The sequence below is a fragment of the Sceloporus undulatus genome, chromosome 2 (assembly GCF_019175285.1).
Source record: "Sceloporus undulatus isolate JIND9_A2432 ecotype Alabama chromosome 2, SceUnd_v1.1, whole genome shotgun sequence".
NCBI lineage: Eukaryota > Metazoa > Chordata > Lepidosauria > Squamata > Phrynosomatidae > Sceloporus > Sceloporus undulatus.
The window spans coordinates 140,160,923-140,183,118 of NC_056523.1; the positions used below are offsets into that span (position 1 = coordinate 140,160,923).

General features: G+C 41.3%; 1 protein-coding gene across 3 annotated transcripts in view; it reads left to right on the forward strand.

Annotated features, from left to right (window-relative positions):
• Positions 1-9,173: 9,173 nt before the first annotated feature.
• Positions 9,174-22,196, forward strand: part of FDXR (ferredoxin reductase) — a 41,089-nt gene continuing 28,066 nt past the window's right edge. For all 3 annotated transcript variants that reach the window (XR_006102336.1, XM_042453448.1, XM_042453449.1), the window contains exons 1-2: positions 9,174-9,327; positions 19,509-19,606. Coding sequence is in view for 2 of the 3 variants with exons in the window: in XM_042453448.1 (XP_042309382.1) it covers positions 9,249-9,327; positions 19,509-19,606 (177 nt within the window). In the remaining variant the exon portion in view is untranslated. The remainder of the gene's footprint in view (positions 9,328-19,508; positions 19,607-22,196) is intronic.

Consider the following 22,196-nt stretch of genomic DNA (forward strand, 5'->3'; position numbering starts at 1 on the left):
CTGTGCAAGGTCAGCTCACATGGAAGGGGCAGATAAGAATGTTTCCAGAGGAGAAGCCTTCGAAACTGTTCCTTTGTTATGATGAGGTGGTTTTTCTTCTCTTCTGCCTGTGAAAATGTCAGCCCCTTCTAGAACAAGGGAGAAGGGGTATTTAAAGATCAGGAAAGACCAGATAATTGGTCTTGTCTTAGAACATGTCTTAGAAGGAAACCCATTCACTATGGGTGATGGTCTCCTTTATCATTGAGACCTCAGTGAACAGCAGCTGTGGCAGAGAAACGCTTTTATCAGCTAAAGGATGGGAGCTAACTTTGCCTTGGTTTTGCTTGTTGCATCCTACTTACATGCCCTCCAACTGTCCTGATTTGGCAGGACAGACCACTTTTTCAGCTGCTTTTAAAGTGCTCCAGTTTCTCCTACTCTGTTTTTTCCCCTTTGTAGGCAGCTTACTTCAATTGCTACAAACTGAATTCAAAGTGCAAAAGTAGTATTTGCTCAGTCAAATCAGTGGAGCTAGGGAGAAGCGGAAAGGAGAATTGTTGCTATTCCTAGTAGGCTCAGGCAAAAGCAAATGGCTGTAGCCTCTACTAGCTTGTGTATTCTTCTTCACTAATTAATATTTTTTGCTATCTTGCTCACTGAGCATGTTCTGATGTTGCTTGGCCAAACGTGTCCCAGTTTTCATCACTTATTACCTTGAGCCTCAGCTGGCATGGGAACTGAATGGATCAGAGCCCTGGAATAATTACCAGCAGTATATTGTTATTGTTATTATTACTATTATTATTACTATTATTATATTTTTTATAACTTGCCTTTCTCCCAATATGGGGACTCAGGGCAGTGAACAACAGGTATAAAACAATACAGTTTAAAAACACCACCACAATATTAAAATATACAAATATGAAATTAAAAAAATAAATTAAACAATTTTAAGAATTAAAACAGTTATATATTAAAATACAACATGTTAAAATACAAACCACTAAAATTTGTATAGCCCAGCATTAAAAACCCAGTCCTAATCAGCTTAAAAGGCCTGACTGCACAGGAACATCTTTACCTGGCATCAGAAGGATAGTAAGGATGGTGCCATCCTGGCCTCTCTAGAGAGGGACATTCCAAAGCTTGGGAGCAGACACAGAGAAGGCCCTCTTTCTTCTTCCCACCAAACGTGCCTGAGAAGGTGGCGGGACAGAGAGAAAAGGCTCTCTGGATGGTCTCAACTCTCAATATAGATTCAGAATAAAAGTAATAAAATAAGGATCTGTAACCATGTACATGTCAGGTTTTTAAATAACTGCACTCTAACTATAGCAAGTTCTTTAAAAATAAGAAGAAAGTGAGATTGCTGCATCAGCCACAGTGGGTTGCAGCATCGCTATGTTGGTCAAGCTGCTGACATCCAGCCTCTTTGCTGCTCCATACCTACTACTGTTTGGGTGGTCATTTTGATTTGCAGGGCCATAAAAGTAGGTCCTGTGGGATTGCAAGATCCAAGCTGCACCCAGGGGGTGTAGCTTCTTGGGAGAGCCATAATAAGGGTCTTGCCCACCAAATAAAAAATATGCCTCCAAATGAAACTTTCCTATAATCCCCAAATTTATAGCATGGCAGTGACTTCAGACTTCAAGTAAGCATTTAGAAATACAGTTAAGGCATCTAAAAGAAGCGACATTATCAAGGGAATGTGGACACAGAAAATATGAGTTCTTGGTGAAAATTTCATTGTCTCACTCTCTGTAATGCTAGAAATGTAGGAAAATTTCATCTGGACTGGCAGAATTCTTATATGGTGGGAGGGGAGACTGAATTTTGCCCCCTGCATAGCTACACCCCTTTCTTAAACAATCTGCCTTAAAAAGCTAGTGCCTCTCTGGGAATTCTCAGCAATCAACAGGATATTCAGGAAGTATCTTCACAGAGATTGTTGCATTATCATCACCATCTTATAAATCTGATTTTATTACTGTGAGCTGACTAAAAAGACTATAGAAAAGTGCAAACAAACAAAAACTGAGATTCAGATGGAGTATAACTGAAGCAGACAACTTGGACAAGTTGTTGTTGTTGTTGTTGTTGTTATTTACTCCAACTCAAAACCTCCCGGCCATCCTGTTGGCTGAACACAAGACTGACAGAACACAAGACTGACAGAAATGAACACCAGATGTTGGGGACCAGAAGAAGGACAGCTTGATCTTGTGAACTGTCAGATACTCTTTATGTAAGAAACAACGTGTCAAACAAGACTGATCTGGTTAAGCTTTAAAACTGGAAAAGTGCAAAGAAAGAAAACCAGGATAATCAAAGAGGCCAGAGCTTTTCTTGGAGGAAAAGATGCTAACAGGTCAGTAGATCAGTTCCTGGGCAGCAGTGGCAAAGGTGTGGTGGTCCTCCTGCCTTGCTTGTGGGCTTCCCAGAAACATCTGGTTGGCCATTGTAGGGAACAGGATGCTGGATGACATATAGGCCTTTGGTCTGAACTTGCTGGGTTTTTCTTATGACCTTGATTTGACAGTTCTTAAGAATGCCAAGCTAAGGTCAATTCAGAGAGTAGCATCCTTCTATTAACCCAAGATCTGTATATGTGACCAAAATGGACACTAAAATGATCAGCATAATGTAAAATTGCTGTCTGACTGATTGACCATGTGCTTAATGGCCAACCTATGAAGCTGCCTAAAGGGACTAATAGTAATATGCAATAAATGTAAGTTTGGTAGATGTGTTATTGCCCTCCAGAAGTTGCTGGACTGCAAGTTCCATGTTCAGGCCCATCCAGCTAATAATGACAAATGATGGGAATTGCCGTTCAACACCATCTGAAGGGCTGCAAGTTGCCTATCTGTGGTGAAAGCTGAGCTGGGTAGTAGATATGCCATGAAGCAATGCCTTCATGGCATGTGTAACTCTTTGTTATGTCCTTTGGGTCACCCTCTCCCTGAACTATTTCTTTTCCATCTCATCACTGTATGGACTACTATGTAACTTTAAATATTGCTGTCTCTGTAGCTATGTGGGAAAGTTTGAACTCCAACCAAGTTGAGTAACCTGCAGATCAGTAGAAGGAAAAGCACAACATAAACAAGAGTGCAGGCTTCACAGACATATTAAGGGACACACTGATTTTGTAATCCAAATGATGTACCTGCTAAAATGGAGGCATTGTATGGACTGTTAAAGAAATGGCTACAGCAGGCCACAATTAAGCCCAGCTTCCTTGCATGTGTGTGTGTACAGTATTTCTGGATAGTATATAATGGGGCGGGGAAAACAGCCACAACTTTCATATTTTGGTTATCAGTGTATAATATATGACCATTCAAACTTAATGTGGATTTATAATGAATCGTCATAAAAAGAATGATGTGTGAAATAATAATTGGGCCTTAGCTGTAAAGAAAGGGGGGAAATATCTTTTAAAAATATTTTAAACTTGCCATTCTGCCTATAAGGATCCCGGAATGATTTACGTAAGATCAACTAAAACAAAAGTTTCTGCCTGCAGGGTTGCTTCCCTAAATATATAACATAAGAGGAAAGAGCAATGAGGAGGGAAGAGGAAAATCAGACCATTGAGAGATCAATATTTAACATAGTGGTTTATATAATGACAGGATGAAAAGGAACGGCTCAGAGAAAGGAGGAGCAAAAGGAACAAAAAAGCTGACAAAATGTTCCTGTTTCCAATCTCCTCCTCTGCTGCATCCTGATAGAATGCTGCTGCTCAATAGCAGCCAGGAAGGAGTTGGGGAAAGAGGCTATTACTTTGCTTCTCCTCCTTCTCATATTTAATAACCGAGAAACACGTTAAGATATCATTTCCCCTTATGCTTTCCTCCTGTTAAACTTGATAGGAACTCTCATTACAATAAGCTGTTGAGAGTTGGCAGGTGTCATACTGATGAATATTCAGTAGTGCATAATTGTAGGAGAAATTAAAACAAGTAAATCAAAAAGCTATTAATCATTGATTGCAATCAAAGTTCTGTGGTACAACTGGTTTGTGAATTGCAACATAAAGCCAGTTGTCTTTAAATAAAACATCTCACAGTTTTCTGAGCTGTAAAATTAAAGAGATAACTGTTTGTGTCGGGATCCTTTCTGATGGGTACATTTTCCATCATTCATAGTGACATCCTGAATATTGACAATACTGCAGATCAAAGATGACCAGAAAAGATGAAAGGACACATATTTGGTGTTTTAGACAGATCTGTTATCTAGCCCTGCTTTATCTTTTTGTGAGTGGCTTATCTAGCCGACCTTTTAGGAAGAAGATATTTTTGGCTTGAAGGTCTTTAATAAAAAATAGTCTTGTGAAGGCCTCATACAGAAAAACAGAAAAAACTCTGGAGACATAAGAACATCCTAATCTTTCAGCAGTGATGACCAAAAAGAAAAAGAAAAAGAAAGGGAGCTGCTAGTGAATAAGCCATGACTATAGAAAGTTGTGCCAACTTGTATGTTCACATTCATTGAAGCTGCATTCTTTATTGTTGTTAAGTGCCATCAAGCCAACTTTGATTTATGGCTGGGCCCATTCCTGCTTAGACCTGATTCCTGAACCGATTCCTGAAACTGGTTCAGCAAACACAATAGTTCCCACTATGTTTGTGCCGGTTTCAGGATTCGGTTCGAGAATCGGCATGCCTCCCTGACAGCCTGGCCTCTCCGGCCATGGCTCTCTCCGTCCTCCCTGCCATACTTCCTTCCTTCTCTCCTTCTTTCTGCTTCCCTCCTTCCCTCTGCCTGCCTGCCTGCCTGCCTGCCTGCCTGCCTGCCTGCCTGCTGGTGGCTTTACAGGGCCCGGTGCTGGCGGTGGCAGTGGCTGTCAGGGCTCGGTGCTGGCCCTCTCCTCCGGTCCTCCTCCTCCGGCAGAAGGAGAGAGGCAGGCCGGGAGGATGGAGGATGCCTTCTCCAGCACCTGCCACAGCATGCCTGCCTCCGTCCTCCAAGCCCTGACAGCTGCGGTCCTTCCTCTCTCCACCCTGGTAGGCCTACTGGGGCAGAGAAGGGAAAGGAGGCCCGGCAGTGGAGAAGGAACTGGCCGGGATCAGACAGAGGAGGAGGAGGACCGGAGGAGAGGGACAGCACCGAGCCCTGACAGCCACCGCCGCCACTGCTGACCCCCACAAAGCCACCAGCAGGGAGGCAGGCAGGTCGGTGGAGGGAAGGAGAACGGAAGAGAGAAGGAAGGAAGGGAGGGAAGGGGGGAGGGAGGGAGGGGGGGGGGGAGGAGGTATGGCCATGAGGATGGAGGGAACCATGGCCAGGGTAGAGACAGGCTGCCAGGGCGGATTCGAATCCGCCCTGGGTTCCAACTGGGGTAAATCGATTTATTCTCAAATAAATCGATTCCGCCCAAAAAGGAGTAGAAAAACCCAGTGTCTTTTTGACGAGGGTTACATGGGGGAAAACCATGGCCCCTCTTTCCAAACCAGTTCCAAATTGATTCCCATGTGGGGACCATGGTGGTTTAAACCAGATTGTGATTTGACACAATCCGTTTTAACCATAGTGGGAATGGGCAACAGTCTTGCTCAGGCCTTGCAAATTTAAAGCTATGGCTTCTTTGAACTAGCCAATCTCTCTGTAAAGCGGTCTTCCTCTTTTCCTATTGCTTTCCACTTTACCAGGCATTATAATCTTTTCAAATTAGTTGGGTTGTCTCATGATATGCCCAAAGTATGATTTCTTTATTCTAGTGAGAGTTAAAGCTTGCTTTTTGGGCCCTGTATTTGTCTTTTTGGCAGTCTGTGGTGTCTGTAGTGCTTTCGTCCAGCACCAGATTTAAAATAACTTGAATATCTTCCTCTCAGTTTTCTTTGCAGTTCATGTTTTGCAGTCATACAGCAAAATTGGAAATACTTACCAACAAGGAAAACTGTGGAATTCCCTTCTAAGTACATATGCATAAGGTCCAGATGGACGCCTCTGGAAAGAACATGATTTATTTGACATAGAGTGAAAACTTGACTGTTAAGGTAGCCACTTAAGTTTAAGTGACTCCCTCTGCAATCAGTGAGATTTACTTCTGATATAGAAGTTTAGGAAATCAGCAAGTAATTGGCAGTTAGTGTTGTCCTCTCATCTTTTAAAGCAAAATCTGTTTCAAATTACTAGATTATAGTAATCTGATATTACTTTAACAGTAATGGCTGCATGTTATGTAATCTTGGGATCTGCAGTTTGGGGAAGCACTAGAGTTACACATGAATCAATAGTGTGATGTGGCAGCTAAGAAGTCCAATGTGAGTCTAGGCTGCATTAGTAGGAATATAGTAAGTAATAATGCCTCTCTATTCTTCTTTGGTCAGGCTTCACCTTGAATACTGTGTCCAGTTGTGAACATTACAATTCAAAAAAGATGTTGAGAAGTTGGTGGGTGTTCAAAGGAGGACTACTAAAATAGTGAAAGGTCTGGAAACCATGCTCTATGAGGAGCAACTTAGGGAGCTGGGTATGTTTAGACTAGAGAATAGGTGGTTAAGAGGTGGTATGATAGCCATGTTTAAATATTTGAAGGGTGTCACATTGAGGATGGTGCAAGCTTTTTTTCTGTTGCTCCAGAGAATAAGACCTGGAACAATGGATTCAAACTACAGGAAAAGAGATTCCACCTAAACATTAGGAGGAACTTCCTAACAGTAAAAGTTGTTTGACAGTAGAACTGTTAAGAGTCTCCTTCTTTGGTGGTTTTGGATGGCCATCTGTCAGGGGTGCTTTGATTGTGTATTCCTGCATGGACTAGGTGGCCTTTGCGGGCTCTTCCAACTCTATGATTGCTGGGAATGTATTTTAGCTAATTCAAAAAAGATATTCATTTTGTGGATTTTGTTTGTTACTTTTGATGCTTCACAGGCTTCTTCTTGTAACATTGTCCAGCACTGTAATCTTTCCCCTTTCTCCTGTATGATTTTTAACTGCCTGATGAAGAAGCCAGTGAAACTTCAAAAACTTTCAACCTGTCTATCAGTGATTCCCAAACTTTGGTTCTCCATGTGTTTTGGATGTCAACTCCCAGCAGCCTGACCCAGCTTGATCAACAGTCAGGAATTCTGGGAGCTGAAGTCCAAAACATCTGGAGGACCAAAGTTTGGGGACCACTGATGTATATTAGGCATTTTGGTTGTCCCCATAAAGGTATCAGTATTTCATGGATTTCCTGTTATACTGACTCCAAGTGCAACAAACACTTAGTTTAAAAAGAAAAGAACTATTGCAATTGTTGCTGAACAAAGTGCACAGGTTGCCTATCCATTTCTGAACTGTGGTCAAAGTTCTGTGGTTGAAGTACAAAACCCTAAATTCAACCTGTTGATGCTCTTATATGTCACCCTTTTGTGCTCCTTTGGCCCCTCAGATCCACAGTGGAGGAGGACTTATTGGCTGCTCAACACCCAACAGAGTACCATAAGATAGCATAGGAGTTTATCACACGAAGGCGATTGGGAGTTTATCTCGTGAATATCCTGGAAAAATTGTGTAATTATGTGAAACGATTTCACACGATGTTGCATAAAATCCGCTATTAAAGTGGTCACAAAGAATCATTAATGCACATTTTTTTACTTTGGGGATTTCAGCAACAATGTATTTCTGATATAACTTTATTTGCACAACTGCGTGTGATAATCATTAGCTCAATTACTTGCCATTTCCACTTCATTTGCGGGATGCTTTAAGTGTATTTTAATCTCTCTTTAATGCCAAAATCAGCCCCAGTGTGATAAACTCCATACTGAAGTCAGCTTCTCATGGTAATATTTTAGTGGAGCATTAGAGCATGAAGTGGGGCTGGGGCTGAGATAGAGTGGAAATACATTCATTGATAAAACAAGAAAGTCATTTGTTTGTTCATTCATAACAATAACAGAACAGCTAGGTAGGAATACTTTCCTCCATTACACTCATCCCTCCACATTCGCTGGGGTTAGGGGCACAGGACCCCCGTGAATGTGGGAAAACCACAAATAACAAAAGCACTATGTTTTTACCTGAGACAACACTTCTCTAGGAATCTCTAGGTCCTCCAGGACAACTCTGCCAGACATTGGCCATAGAATTGCGTTGGAGAAGCTACAAATGCCTAGTGGAGTGTTCTCTCTAGGAACCTCTCGGTCTTCAGTGTGACTTTTGGTTAAAGTTTACCATAGCATTGTGCTGGAGGACCCAGATATTCCTAGAGAGGAACATATTAATAAAATTGGTGAATAATCAAATCCGCAAAAGTCAAAGCTGCAAATGTGGAGGGAGGAGTGTACTTTTCAGCCACCTCTAAATCTAGTATGAAGATTCCCTATTCAGCCTTGGCTGTCTTACTGGAGAAGAGCAATGCTGAAGCAGCACTAAGTTGTAAGAACCGATTTCATCTAACTGCTCTTCCAGTATTTATTTATTTTGTTATTATCCTGCCTTTCTCTCAAGCGTGGGCCTCAAAGTGGATTCCAAAACACTAAAACAAGAAGCAGAGAAAGAAAAAAATTGAGAATAAAGTTAAAACACAAATGAAGAAAGTTATTGTTGTGTGACTTCAAGTCCTTTCCAACTTAAGGCAAACTTTATCCATGGGGTTTTCTTGGCAAGGTTTGTTCAGAGGACGGTTGCCATTGCCTTCCCTTGAGGCTGAGAGAGTGGGACTTGCCTAAAACACTCCAGAGTCGTAGTCCAGCACTCAAACCACTACGCCACACTGGCTGATATATTAATTAATGTTAATGTGAACGGATGTTAATATTAATGACATTTTTAAAAAGTGTGTAATGGGAGGTGAATCTGCTCTGGGTTTTAGTCTGAACTGCAGAGGAGCTAGCCAAGGTGCTGAACCCAATTTCCCAAAAAGCTCCAGCACTACGAGGTTTGGACTAAAACCCTGAGCAGGTCCACTGCTCAGCTGCTATGGAAGCCCTCAGGGAGTCTATTGAGTGGCATCTACTTTTAAAACATCATTCCTGTTCCTGCCTCTGTCTAACAGAAGAAGAAGAGGCAACAATCTTTGTCTTCCCTGGAGGACTGACCATAGAGCACTCCTGCTTGAGGAGAACCCTTGGCACACATCCTTTCTCCTCGATGATCTCTGCTTCACTTCCGGATTGGAGTAGGCCTATGCAAAAAAGTCCTAGGCTTAGGGGCGGATCTATGCTAATTAGACGGCCCTCGCGCGAGATGATTGGCTGCGACGCGTTCTGAAGAGAGCCGAGTTAAAGTGGCCGGGCAGCCGGTCTCACGCTGTGCTCAGGATGAGTGGTCCCGGGGGGATTGTTGCCTGGAAGCGGGTGCCGTCGCTTCGCTTTTTGCTCCCTAAGGGATCCGTAGCGGGTAAGCAGCCGCCTCCCCTCCACTCTCCAGCTGGGGCAGTAGAGGCATCAGGATAGTGTGAGAAGGGGCCGCTGGGGGACGTCTACACTGCAGGAATAACGCGGTGTGACACCGCTTTAAGTGATGTGGCTCATGGAATCCTGGGGTTGTAGTTTTATAAGTTCTTGAGCCTTCTCTGCCAGAGAGTGCTGGTGTCTGGCAAAACTACACATCCCAGGGTTCTGTAGGAGGGAGCCATGGCAGTTAAAGTGGGGTCAAAAACTGCATTAATTCCCAGAGAAGGCTAAAGACTTTGCAAAACTACAAATCCCAGGGATCTGTAGGATGGGGCCATGGCAGTTAAAGTGGGGTTAAACTGAATTATTTCTACAGTGTAGATGGACCCTAGGTGGGGTGAAAAACATGTCTGTCTGGACTGGTTATGAAGTTGCCCTGAATTAAGGTTAGTGGAGCCTCCTGCTTTGGAGGTTTTCAAGCAGAGGCTGGAAGGCCATCTGTCACAGGTAGTGCTTTGACTGTGTATTCCTGCATGGCAGGATGGGGTTGGACTGGAGGGCTCTTCCAATTCTCTGATTGTAGGGATACTGCATGATGGGCCAGGGATGGGGTGGAGAACTGAAGGGTCCACTTTGGTGTAGTGGTTTGAGTGTTGGACTGCAACTCTTGGAGTCCCAGCTTAGCAATGAAATCCAGTGGGTGACCTTGGGTGAGTCACACTCTCTCAGCCTCAGGGGAAGGCAACAGCAAACCTCCTCTGAACAAATCGTGCCATGATAGGTTTGCCTTAGTTGAAGGCACCCAACAACAACAACAATTACAAAGCTGAAGACTGAGTAACTAGATCATGGGGAGACTTGAAAAGGAAAATGGGATTGAAGCATTTGGGGTTGTTCAGTTGTGCAATAGGGTTTATTCAGTGAAAACATGCCACTTTATTTCTCCACATTTTTTCTTATATTTTTATTTCAGCAAAGAAAAGACTGAAGCAGAAGTATGGGAAGGTGTCATGCTGAAAGCACATCCATAGAGTGTGGTTGCTCTTGCACAGAGAAAACCGCCCTTTGTGTCGAGGCCTATTTGCATTACAGACTTACAGCACTATGATTCCACTTCATTTGCCATGGTTCTGTCCTATGGAATCCTGGGACTGGCAATTCAGGGAGGAGCTTCTGACCAAACTACAAACCCCAGGATTCCCCAGGATTAAGTAGTTGAAGTGGAATCATAGCGCTATAATAATAATAATAATAATAATAATAATAATATAGTTTATTTGTAACCCGCTTTTCCAAAATTTTGATCAAAGCGGCGAACAATTATATATAAAAACAATTGAAGACCACCCCCACCCCAGCACTTTCATTTTGAATAGTCATTGTATTGCATTGGCCTAGGGCAAATTGTGCTTAATTGTCTGCAAACTTTGTTGTTGTGTGCCTTCAAGTGATTTAGATTTATGGTGACCGTAAGGTACACCTATCATGGAGTTTTCTTGGCAGAATTTGTTCAGAGGGGATTTGCCTTCTTCTGAGGCTGAGAGAGTGTGATTTGCCCAAGGTCAACCAGTGGGTTTACATGGCTGAGTGGTCTCACAGTGTCCTAGCCCAGCACTCAAACCACTACACCATACTGGCTCTTGGCTGCAAATTTTGGTGTCTAACACAGTGTACCCTTGGTATCCACTGGGGTTTGGCTCCACGTCCCCTGTGAATAACAAAATCAATGGATGCTTAAGTTCTGTTAAATACAATGACATAATAAAATGGTGTTCCTTATATAAAATGACAAAATCAAGGTTTGCTTTTTAAAAAAAAATATTGGATTTTTAAATTATTATTTTAAAAATTATTTTCAAGCTGTAGATGGTTGAATCTGTGGATAAAGAATACAGCTTGGGTCTAGGTTATTTGAAGGACTGCGTCTTCTTTTTTGAGACCGCTAGTGTTGAGGTCATTTGGAGAGGCCTTTTTCTCTGTCCCACCATCCTCTCAGGTGCGTTTGGTGGGAACAAGAGAGAGGGCCTTCTTGTTGGCTGCTCCCAGGCTCTGCAATTCCCTCTCTAGAGAGGCCAATCTCTAGGATGTCCCCATCCCTGCTCTCCTTTTGGAGGCAGATAAAGAAACTGACAAGGGCTGGGAATTAAATGCTGTGCTATTTAAATTTTAAGGTTTGTATTGAGTTTTTAACATGTTACATTTTAATTTATAACTGTTTTAACTTTTAAAACTATTTAATTGTTTTTTAAATTTTATATTTATAAATTTTAATGTTTTTGTTCAAATGTTCTTTATTAGTTTTACATAAATCATATATACATTCCATTATTCCATACAAATACATATCCATATTTAACATATACATCTATTTTTAATTCTTCTTCATTTTTCTCCATATTTCTTTACTTCCTTAGCTCTAAAGGTTTTATTGGATTATTTTTATATTTTCTTCGTATCTTGTTTCAAAATATCTGTACAACAAGGAAAAATAAAACTTAATCATACAGTGGTGCCTCGGGATACGAAATGATCGGGTTACGAAATTTCCGGGATACGAAAAAGTTGGATTGGCAAAAACTGTTTCGGGTTACGAAATATTTTTCGGGTTACGAAATTCATTTCGGCGCGAAATTCAAATGCTGCAAAGTGCAGCTATAGGCTTTCCAGTGCTAACGGAAAAGTGTTTCGGGTTACGAAATTTTCGGGTTACGAAAGGAATGGCGGAACGAATTAATTTCGTAACCCAAGGCACCACTGTATTCTCTTTCTTTTCTTCTTCTTCTTTGTGGTACTACCATATGTATTCTCCAAATAACTATTCCAACAGAACTCATAACCTCAATCTTACAACTATATATTTCTGTTTCCGGTTTGCAAATCTTCCATCCCATAAATTAATCATTCTCAGCAAACCAGCCCTTATCTAAACACCATCTTTTTTCCAGGAACGTTGTTATTTGAGCCCAATCTTTCTCAATCCTATTTTTCTTTTTGTCATCTACTATACATGAGAGCACATCTAATTTTCTTATATCATTTAGCTTCCATAACCAATCCTCTATCTGTAATTTCTCCTTTGATTTCCAGTTTTTTGCTATTATTAACCTTGCAATCGTAATCATATATAACATAATTCTCCACAGTCTGCTCTCATCTTCCTTTTTCAAAAAATATGTCATATTTAGTAAATATATTTCCGGCTTTTTTTTATAGCTTATTCCAAATATTCGCTGTATAATTTGATGTATTTCATCCCAAAATTCTTTTACTCTTTCACATTTCCACCACATATGAATTGTTGTACCCCTTTCTTTCTGACAATTCCAACAAATATCCGACTCTAGTTTCCAAATCTTTTTTAATCTAGCTGGGGTATAATACCATCTGTTACATATTTTAAGAAAATTTTCTTTAAGATCTTGACTTTTAGTGAAAGCATTTGTTCTAGACCATGCTTTTTCCCATGCTTCTAATGGTATTTCATGACCTATATCTTTTGCCCAATCCACCATATATTGTTTGATTAGTTCTTTCTCCAATTCCCTTTCTCTGAACAATTTATACAGTTTGGATATTTTCTTTTCCTCCTCCTTTAATACTATCTCATCCAATTTCGTTTTGCCTAATTCTATTCCTCTCGTTTTTACATCTTCCTTAAATCTATTATGTATCTGATAATAACTATACCAGTTTAATTCCTTATTTTCATTTACCAATTCTTTTCTCGATTTTATTACCACTTCTTGTTTTCCATTCATCTTTAATATATCATTGTATCTTAACCATCTATCCTTGTTTTCCCATTTATTTGCAAATGCCTCTTGTGTGGATACCCAGCCCGGGATTTTATAATAAAAAATATTTTTAACCCAATTCCATGGTCCTATCAAAGCTCTCCTAATAGGATTATTATAAAAATCTTTATTTACTTCGAATTTGTTATACCATAAATATGCGTGCCAACCAAAACGCAGGTCTGGCCCCTCCAAATTCAACATATCCTTTTCCTTTAAGCTAATCCAATCTTGTATCCACATCATATTACAAGCCCATCTATACAGTTTAATATCTGGCATTCCACACCCACCATTCTCTCTTTTTTCTTTCAAATTATTCCACCTTATCCTGGCCTTTCCTCCTTTCCAAATAAATTTTTTAAATTCACTATTCCATTGGTCCAGCACTTTGTCTTGAATAGGAATAGGTAAATTTGTAAACAGAAACAAATGTTTTGGAATGATATTCATTTTTTATGGCGTATACTTTGCTTAATATAGATAGATTTAAATGTGTCCATCTTTGCATATCCTTTTTAATGTCTTCCCAGGTTTTTTTGTAATTATTATCTTACAGATTCATATTATTCTCTGCAATCCATATACCCAGATATCTCACTTTATTGGCCACTTCACAACCCGTTTTTTGTCCTAACATTCCCTTCTCCTCTATAAATTTTAATGTTTTTGTACTGTTTTTCAGTTGTATTGTTCTAAATTTGCTGTTCATTGCCTTGAGTTCTTATATTGGAAGAGAGGCAGGATATAGGTAAATAAAATCATCATCATCACCACTACCACCGAGGGCCTACTGTATATTGGTCAAGTCACTTGTCAGATAACCATTACAATGCACCAGGACAGTAGGTGATGTATGAGGAGGAATTACTTAAAATGGTAAGGAATTATATTCCATGTTCATGCTCCATGAGCTGGCCATGCAGTGCCATGAGGTAGATGGGGAAATGAAGTACAATACGCTGGGGGGGGGAGTCCAAAATGGATCCCCCGCATAAAAAAAGGGCGCAGTGTATTGATCTTTGTGAATCATCCAGGAATTATGTTACCAGTCACATGTTTCTATACTGTAACCTAAAAGTTTCAGGATGCTTACGTTGACTGCAGCTCCTTCTGTCACCACTTAGCATTTATATAGGATCTTTTTGAGTTCTTGTATTGTTGTAGTTGTGTGCCTTCAAGTCATTTCCAGTTTGTGGTGACCCTAAGGTGAGCATATCACAGGATTTTCTTGGCAAGATTTATTTAGAGGGGGTTTACCATTGCCTCTTTCTGAGGCTCAGAAAGTATGACTTGCCTAAGGTCACCTGGTGGATTTCCATGGCTGAGTGGGATTCAGACCCTGTTTATGAGAGTCATACTCCAACACTCAAACCACTACACCACATTGGCTCTCTGGGTTTTCACATACATTATCTCAATAGATCAAACTCTAAATGAATTTGAGTCCTCAGACATCATGAACCAAGGGTATTTAAAGAAGTGGAAGAAGTATTCTCAGAACTGCTGGCAATAATCATTGAGAATTCTTGGAGAACAGAAATCCAGGCAGACTGGAGGAGAAAAAAATGAAAAGGAAAAAAGAGAAAAAAGAGGACCCAAACAATTCAGGGTAGGTCAGCCTGACATACCAGGAAAGATTATGGAGCAGATCATGAAGCACTTAGAAAGGAATGATGTGATCACTAAAAACCAACAAGAGTTTCTTAAAAACCAATCATGTCAGACTAATCTTATCTCTTGGTAGGTGAGGGGAATGCTGTGGATGTAGTATATCTTGATTTCAGCAAGGCTTTTGACAAGTCCCCCCATGATATTCTTGCAAAAAATCTAGTAAAATATGGGCTAGAGACAATGTAACTACACTCATCCCTCCACATTCGCTGGGGTTAGGGGCACAGGGCCCCCATGAATGTGGAAAAACCACAAATAACAAAAGCACTATGCTTTTACCTGAGAGAACACCTCTCTAGGAATCTCTAGATTCTCCAGTGCAACTCTATGGTCAATATCTGCCAGACATTGACCACAGAATTGCGCTGGAGGATCTACAAATGCCTAGTGGAATGTTTGCTTAATCCAGGGGTAGGCAATCTTTTTGAGCTGGGGGCCGGGTTGCTGTCCCTCAGACAACTGGGGGGGCCGAAGCCAAAAAATAAATAATTAAATATTTTTTTGAAAAAATAAATATATAAATAAACCAGGACAAATGTAGGACAAAATTTTCAAATGGAACACACTTTTTTTTTAAAAAATGGAGGATACACGAAAAAATTTGCTGATTTTTTTTTAAAAAAATGTTCATATAAATGCATGTTTCTGAGGCTTCTATAGACAATTGCCCCCCCAAAGGCCCCGGCAGCAATCGGTGGCAGGACTGGGCTGGGGCCGGTCCCAAGGCCTTGCCGGGCCACATCCGGTCAGCGCAGGTTGCCTACCCCTGGCTTAATCGATTAGAAAGCTGGGCCAAAACTAATAAAATGAATGTCAACAGAGAGAATAATAATAATAACAATAATAATATTCTCTTACATCCCGCCTTTCTCCCAGTATAGGGAGGTGATAAACAGAAGATTTAAAACAAATACAATTTAAAAACAGTCCAACATTAAAATGTATAAATATACAATTTAAAAAACAAACTATTTTAAAAGTTAAAACAGTTATGAGCTAAAATCAAATATTACAATACAAACCTTGAAATTTTAAATAGTACAACATTCCCGCAACCTTATCCATTTGCAGACGCCTGGCCACACAAGAACATCTTTACCTGCCGCCAGACGGATAGCAGGGATGGCGCCATCCTGGCCTCCCTATGGAGGGAGTTCCAAAGCTTGGGAACAGCCACCGAGAGTCTAAGGTACTACACTTAGGCAATAAAAATGAAATGCACAGGTATAGGATGAGTAACTCCTGGCTTGACAGCAGTACATTTAAAATGGATCTAGGAGCCTTAGTAGACCACAAATGGAACATGGGTCACAGTGTGATGCGGCAGCTAAAAAAGCCAATGCTTTTCTAGGCTGCATCAATAATCAGTGTTGAGATCAAGGGAAGTACCACTCTATTCTGCTTTGGCCAGACCCCTCCTGGAATACTCTGTCCAGTTCTGGGCACCATAAAATTAAAAAAGGATGTTGACAAGCTGGAGCATGTCCAGGAGAGGGCAACCAAAATAGGAAAAGGTCTGGAAATCATGCCCTGTGAGGAGTAACTTAGGAAGCTACTGTAGGTATGTTTAGCCTGGGGAAGAGAGGTTAAGAGGTGACATGATAGCCATGGAAGGACAATTGGTACCTATCCCCTAATGATTTTAACCACCCCTCCTCTGGGTAGGCAGCATTGCTCTTTTCCTGGAGCCATATCTTCTTGCCATCACTAACAAATTGCCACCACCATTTCTGCCATGTCACCAAAGTCCACATCATTCTGCTGAGAAACATGGCAGGAGTGTGCCAGGTTTCCTAGCAAAACCATGCTTCTGGTGGACTACTGGGAATGAATTATGTCAGGAAGCTAGGTTGTTGTGCACCACATTTCCCCACAAACCCATGACGGGATCCTGTAGTAAGGACCCGGGGAACCAAACGCAGGCTGCCATTTGCCTATTCCTGATGCTGCTGAACACCTGGTGATTTTTATGTGTTTCTGAAGTTATCACAGAGTGTGAAATTTTTCGGTCTGAAAATGGCCCATAAAACAATATACAATTTACATAGTTTCAAACAATACCCTACAAAGAAATGTACGAAGAGAGAGAGCTATCAAAATACAGAGTGGGGCTAATTGCATTTAAACCCATTCAGTGACTTAGAAGAGCAGAAAAATATTAAAGGCCTACTTAAAACTAAACCAAGATGGAGCCACTCTGAGTTGCCTAAGGAAGGAGTTTCACAGGATGCTACCACATGCTCTGCCCCATGTTTCCTCCAGCCTGACATCTCCTGGTGGGTAGTATGGAAGGACTTACAAAGCAGACCTTAAGCTACCGGCAATCTCATGGTGGGGAGGCAATCTTTCAGATGTCCTGATTCCAGATCAGCTAGGACTTTAGGAAGAAGAACTGTTTTCTTGGGTTGTTGCAGGAAATATATCTGAAGCCAATGCAACTGACATAGGGTGGGCAATGTGGTCAACCAAGCGTGCCCACTAGCTAGAAATCTGGCTGCTAGCTGATGTTCCCACACTCTTCAGGAGCAGCCCAATCCACCCTTTCCCCCAATGAATGGTAAATGGTGTCAAAATGGACCCAAATCATTTAGGTTTGGGAATGTGGAAGCCTGTGAGTATCAAGTGGGTGGATGGCTGGCTCCTTCTAAGTGACAGTGAATGAAGAACACAAGTATAGTACTGTGTTCCTTTTTGAGTTGCCCTCTGGAAAATACTAAAAGAATACAAGGATAGTGTGAGGAAAGGTGCCAGATTTTTTTTTTAGAGGTAAAGAAGACAAATAAATTGGATTAACAAAGCTGAATGCAATTGAGGCTTCTGGCAGTCCTTCATGGGACAATCTATAATGAACTGATGGGAGCAAAAACCCCTCCAATCACATAGACTCAGAGGTAAGTTCCCCTGAATTAAGGGCAGCTTACTTCTAGGTAACAGAGGATCATAACCCTAAAATTCCTTCCCCCAGTGGCATCCCTAATTATTTAATCTCAAGGAGTGTTTATTTGGAGACAAATTCCTCAATTTCTTCTTGTCTGTGAAGTATCTCTAGTGGATGACTGATAGACATAGGGTCCCAGGTTAGATGGAACATCCAGAGGTTGAGCAGTTCTGATACAAGTACAGTAACATGGCACAACTAAAACTGGTGAAAATATCAGGAATGTTTTAGCAAGAGGTTGTGGGGCAGGTGTGGCCCTTCAGATGTTGTTTGACTCCACCTTCCATCAGTCCTAGCCACATGGCTGTGATGAGGGAAGCTGGGAGTCACAGTTCAGCAACATCTGGAGAGCCACATATCCCCCAGTCCTGGCTCCAGCACTCAGTGATGTCCTAGGGAATAATACTATCTTTGTACATTGTGGTATAAAACTTCTCAATGACTGCCAAGGTCTTGTTGGATTGGGAAAAGAGGCAGTCGTCTCAAGACCTTCACATCTCTGATTAACTCAAGCATGTTATTGGAGATTATCAGTGATCTTTGGCCCCTGCATTTTGCTGCTGTCATGAAAGAAAAATTTCAGATCAGCCTTACTGGTAGGGGTCAGAGTGTAGCAAAAAGGAATGAGATTATGGATGTGTTTTCTGGCGGTGATAAGCAAATTCTCAAGGACGCGTGTACTGGGTGAATATACGGCATAGTGGAAAGCCATGCAACACCATGACCAACATGAGCCTGATCCAGATGGCATCTCTGAACCCAAATATTAGATAGCAGCTTTTGTTCCCAAACCTAATTTGTAAAATGGAGATAACATCTGAATATTATTCTGTTCTTGTTGGAGCAGGAAGTAGGTTTGCCACATCTCTTTGCAAGGCCACAGTGCTACTTATTGTGTTAGTTAATAAAATTGTGAGGAGGGGTCTAGAAATGGGGAAAATTCAGCTGATTGCGTCACCTGGCAGGGTACCTGGGAAAGAAAAGCTGTTTTAGGAGCCAAACTCATACACTGATTGAAGCAGGAGAAAATCAGTAAATATAAATAATAAATAAATATCAGATAGTTATTGCCAAGCATAAGATCAGGCTTCAGTCTGATGATAGTAATAACTGTTGCATCGGATGCTGCTTAAACCAAGACATATATGATTGAGCTGTCTGATCGTAGATTTTAAATGCTGTCCTCCTGATACCTTGTGGTACTTGAGGAAATTGGCATTTGCAATGCCTTCTTATATGTGAGATGGACTGAAGAGAGCCATATCTATTGAAAATAGAGCACTAGCACAATCTAGTGGTTTGAATATTGAACTATGACTTTAGAGGTCAGGGTTTGAATTCATGCTCAGCCATAAAAACCCACTGGGTGACCTTTGGAAAGTCACATTCTCTCAGTCTCAGAGGAAAGCAAAGAAAACCACCTTAACTACTTAATCCCAGCTAGAGTAGATCCATTCAATCCATTGCTGAAGGGTAAATCAACAGTAGATAAATTCAGTCGACTCAACAGTGCTGTCATCAGGATTAAAATAGGATTTGGTCCTATTAAGGTGGGGGTGGAAATCTTGCAGCCCCTTGGATTTTGTTAGACTGCAGCATCCAGCATTCCTTGCCACTCGCTAGAGATGTAATGTATTACATGATTGTTTGGCTTGCCAGTTGCAGATATCTATAGCTGGGTTGAGCCTGAGGACTACCAGCTGCTTTGGATACCTGATGGATAGTGAGGTGCATCTCCTTTTGTATCCTGTGACTATTTTGTTCCAATTCTGTTTCCAGGCATCAAGAGGCTGCTTGCATCTGCTGAATTCATACCCCGGATATGTATCGTAGGCAGTGGACCTGCTGGATTCTACACAGCACAGCATCTCTTAAAGGTAACTGATGCATTTATAAATAGTGAGTGAGGTTTTGTCTTATATTTATGACAATAAAAGTATAGCTATGGCTTCCAGAGGAACAACTCTTAGCCCCGAAGCATGGAAAGTGCTTAATATGCGCCTGACAAAATCTAGTACGGCTATGCAGTGGCTATTGACCCTGCGAGAACACTTTTAAAAAACATTTTAACTTTAAATTTTGAGAGTTCAAAAGGCTTAGGGAAAAACAAAATATCTTCATCCCATACTGAAAAGGCTGTACAGTCAAGTCTTTTTGGGTAGACTGAGGTGCTACCACTAAAAAAGTCCCCGTTCCTTGGTGCATTTTGCTTGGAAGGGCCACTAGGAGAAGGGCATCTGAGGATGACTGCAGGATCTTAGGCTGCACCCACACTGCAGAAATAATGGAGTTTGACACAACTTTAACTGCAATGGCTCAGTGCTATGTAATTATGCAATTCGTAGCTTTGTGAGCCTTCTCATTCAGAGAGCTCTGGTGCCACAACAAACTACAGTTTCCAGAATTCCATAGCACTAAGCCATGGCATTTAAAGTGGTGTTGGCGTGGATTATTTCTGCAGTGTGGATGCAGCCTTAGTAGGTAGGTGAGGGAGGACAAGTTCCTCCAGTTAACCTTAAAAGGTTAGCATTTCTCAAGACTGTGCAATCAAAACTTGGTAACAGAGAGAGGCCTGCAGATGGTGCTGTAGAGTTATCATTGTCTCTGTTCATTTTTTTTTTAATGTGACAATATGATCCATGCTCTGAACAATTTTTACCAGCCTGATCAGCCCTGCTGTGGCTGATTAGTGACCGACTGCCTTGGTTACCTGTTCAGTAGTACCTGGGATACCATTGAGGGTTAGCAGTCTTCCCAGCCAGTTACACACATATGTGGGTGTTTAAGATTTTAGATGGCAGGAAACAGATCAGAGAGTTGCTTTCTGTAACAAGTGTTGGGATTTCTTTTAAAAAATAGAGTAAAATAGCCATTCTCATATGTTTAAATATAACCATAATTGTATTTTGTGCAGTTCTAGCTGAACCAAATTATAGTACAAGATCCAGCATCCAGGGGTTTGAGTGTTGGAATCTAGAGTGATCTTGGGCAAGTCACACTCAGCCTCAGAGGATGGCAATGGCAAAACGCTCCAAAGAAACATGCTAGGAAAACCCCATGATAGGTTCACCTTAGGGGTGCCATAAGTTGGAAACATCTTGAAGGCACACAGTAACAAAAATTGCTCCTTATAGCTCAATCCTACATGCTCAAGAAGGATAACCTATTAAATGGGAGTGTTTTCTCCCAGGTGTGCATGTGCAAGGTCACTGTTAATAGTATATGGTTGGTGGGCTTCCTTTAGTGTAGGGTTGATCAAAGGGTGCCCTGGGGTTTCATGCAGCCTCCCAAATTTGTTTTGGTGGCCTTCAAGGCTTACCTTTCTCTGGCTGAAAATAAAGGATTAGTTGCTGTTCCTACAAGCCTCCAAGTGCAACAATATACCTTTTTAAATAGCTTGCAAGATTTCTCCGTACAGTTAAAATAATAATATTTTTTTTTTAAAAAATAGCTGTTCTTGAGAACCAGAAGTGGTCCTGTGATTGTTTCAAGTTTTTTGCTTTACTCTCTGGTGGTCCATGTGGCGGACCTGCCGTAGTTGCTCACCCCTTTTTTAGTGATACTTGCAATGCACTCACAAAGATTGCAATGCATTTTTAATATTCTGAGGACAAATTTCAAGGTTACTGAATCTCTGCAGATTGACAAGGGCTCCAGATGCAAAAGTGAAACTAAAGGAGAAAATGAAATCCTGACCTTGGTGAAATTGGTATCAAAACTATAGAATAAGAAAAAGAATTCCTATCCTTGCTGTTCAGCATGTGTAGCTCTTGTACTCTTAGTCCTTGGAAGGATTTTGGGCTTGGGTGATGGAGATGGACTTGGGATCTTTTAAGGTCCTTGTTGGAGACACGACAAGAAAGCTTTGGAGTTTTTCAGTTTCTTGTTTTAAAATGCAAGGCTGATTAAACATGGATGGTGACGGATTGCCTGTGTTTCTGTATAGTCAGGTTGGGCAGGTTAATTAGTAGATCAAAAGCTTGTGGAAACCTAGAAATCCTCCAGCGAGAAGGTTGGTCCAGTGAAATACTAGGGAAGATATTGTAATTGGCTGCATTTACTAAAGGATCTGATGCTTTTAAATATGGATCTCCCTCTTTATTTGCCTAATCTTTTTGAACTTCAAAGTTCTCCCTTGATTGTAAATGAGAGAAACAATATTATGGTTGTTGATGCTCAGCAGCCAGATTTAACTGTGAAGGATAATCCTGAAAGTCCTAGCAGACTGAACCTGAGGAAAGAAATGGGCATCACTCTCTCCTCTCAAGACAAAAATTGGGCCTGAGGTGGTATCTCTTTAGCTAGGCTTGCCATATCCCGCCTGTGGGCGGGACTTTCCCGGTTTTGGGCGGGTCTGCACGGTCCCGCCTCGGGTTGGCCCCGCCCCCGGGATTTCCCCTGCCCCCGGGCTTTGTTGCAAAGTGTGCAACAGCGGTGGCGGGGGAAAGAGAGAGAGGCCTCTGTAGG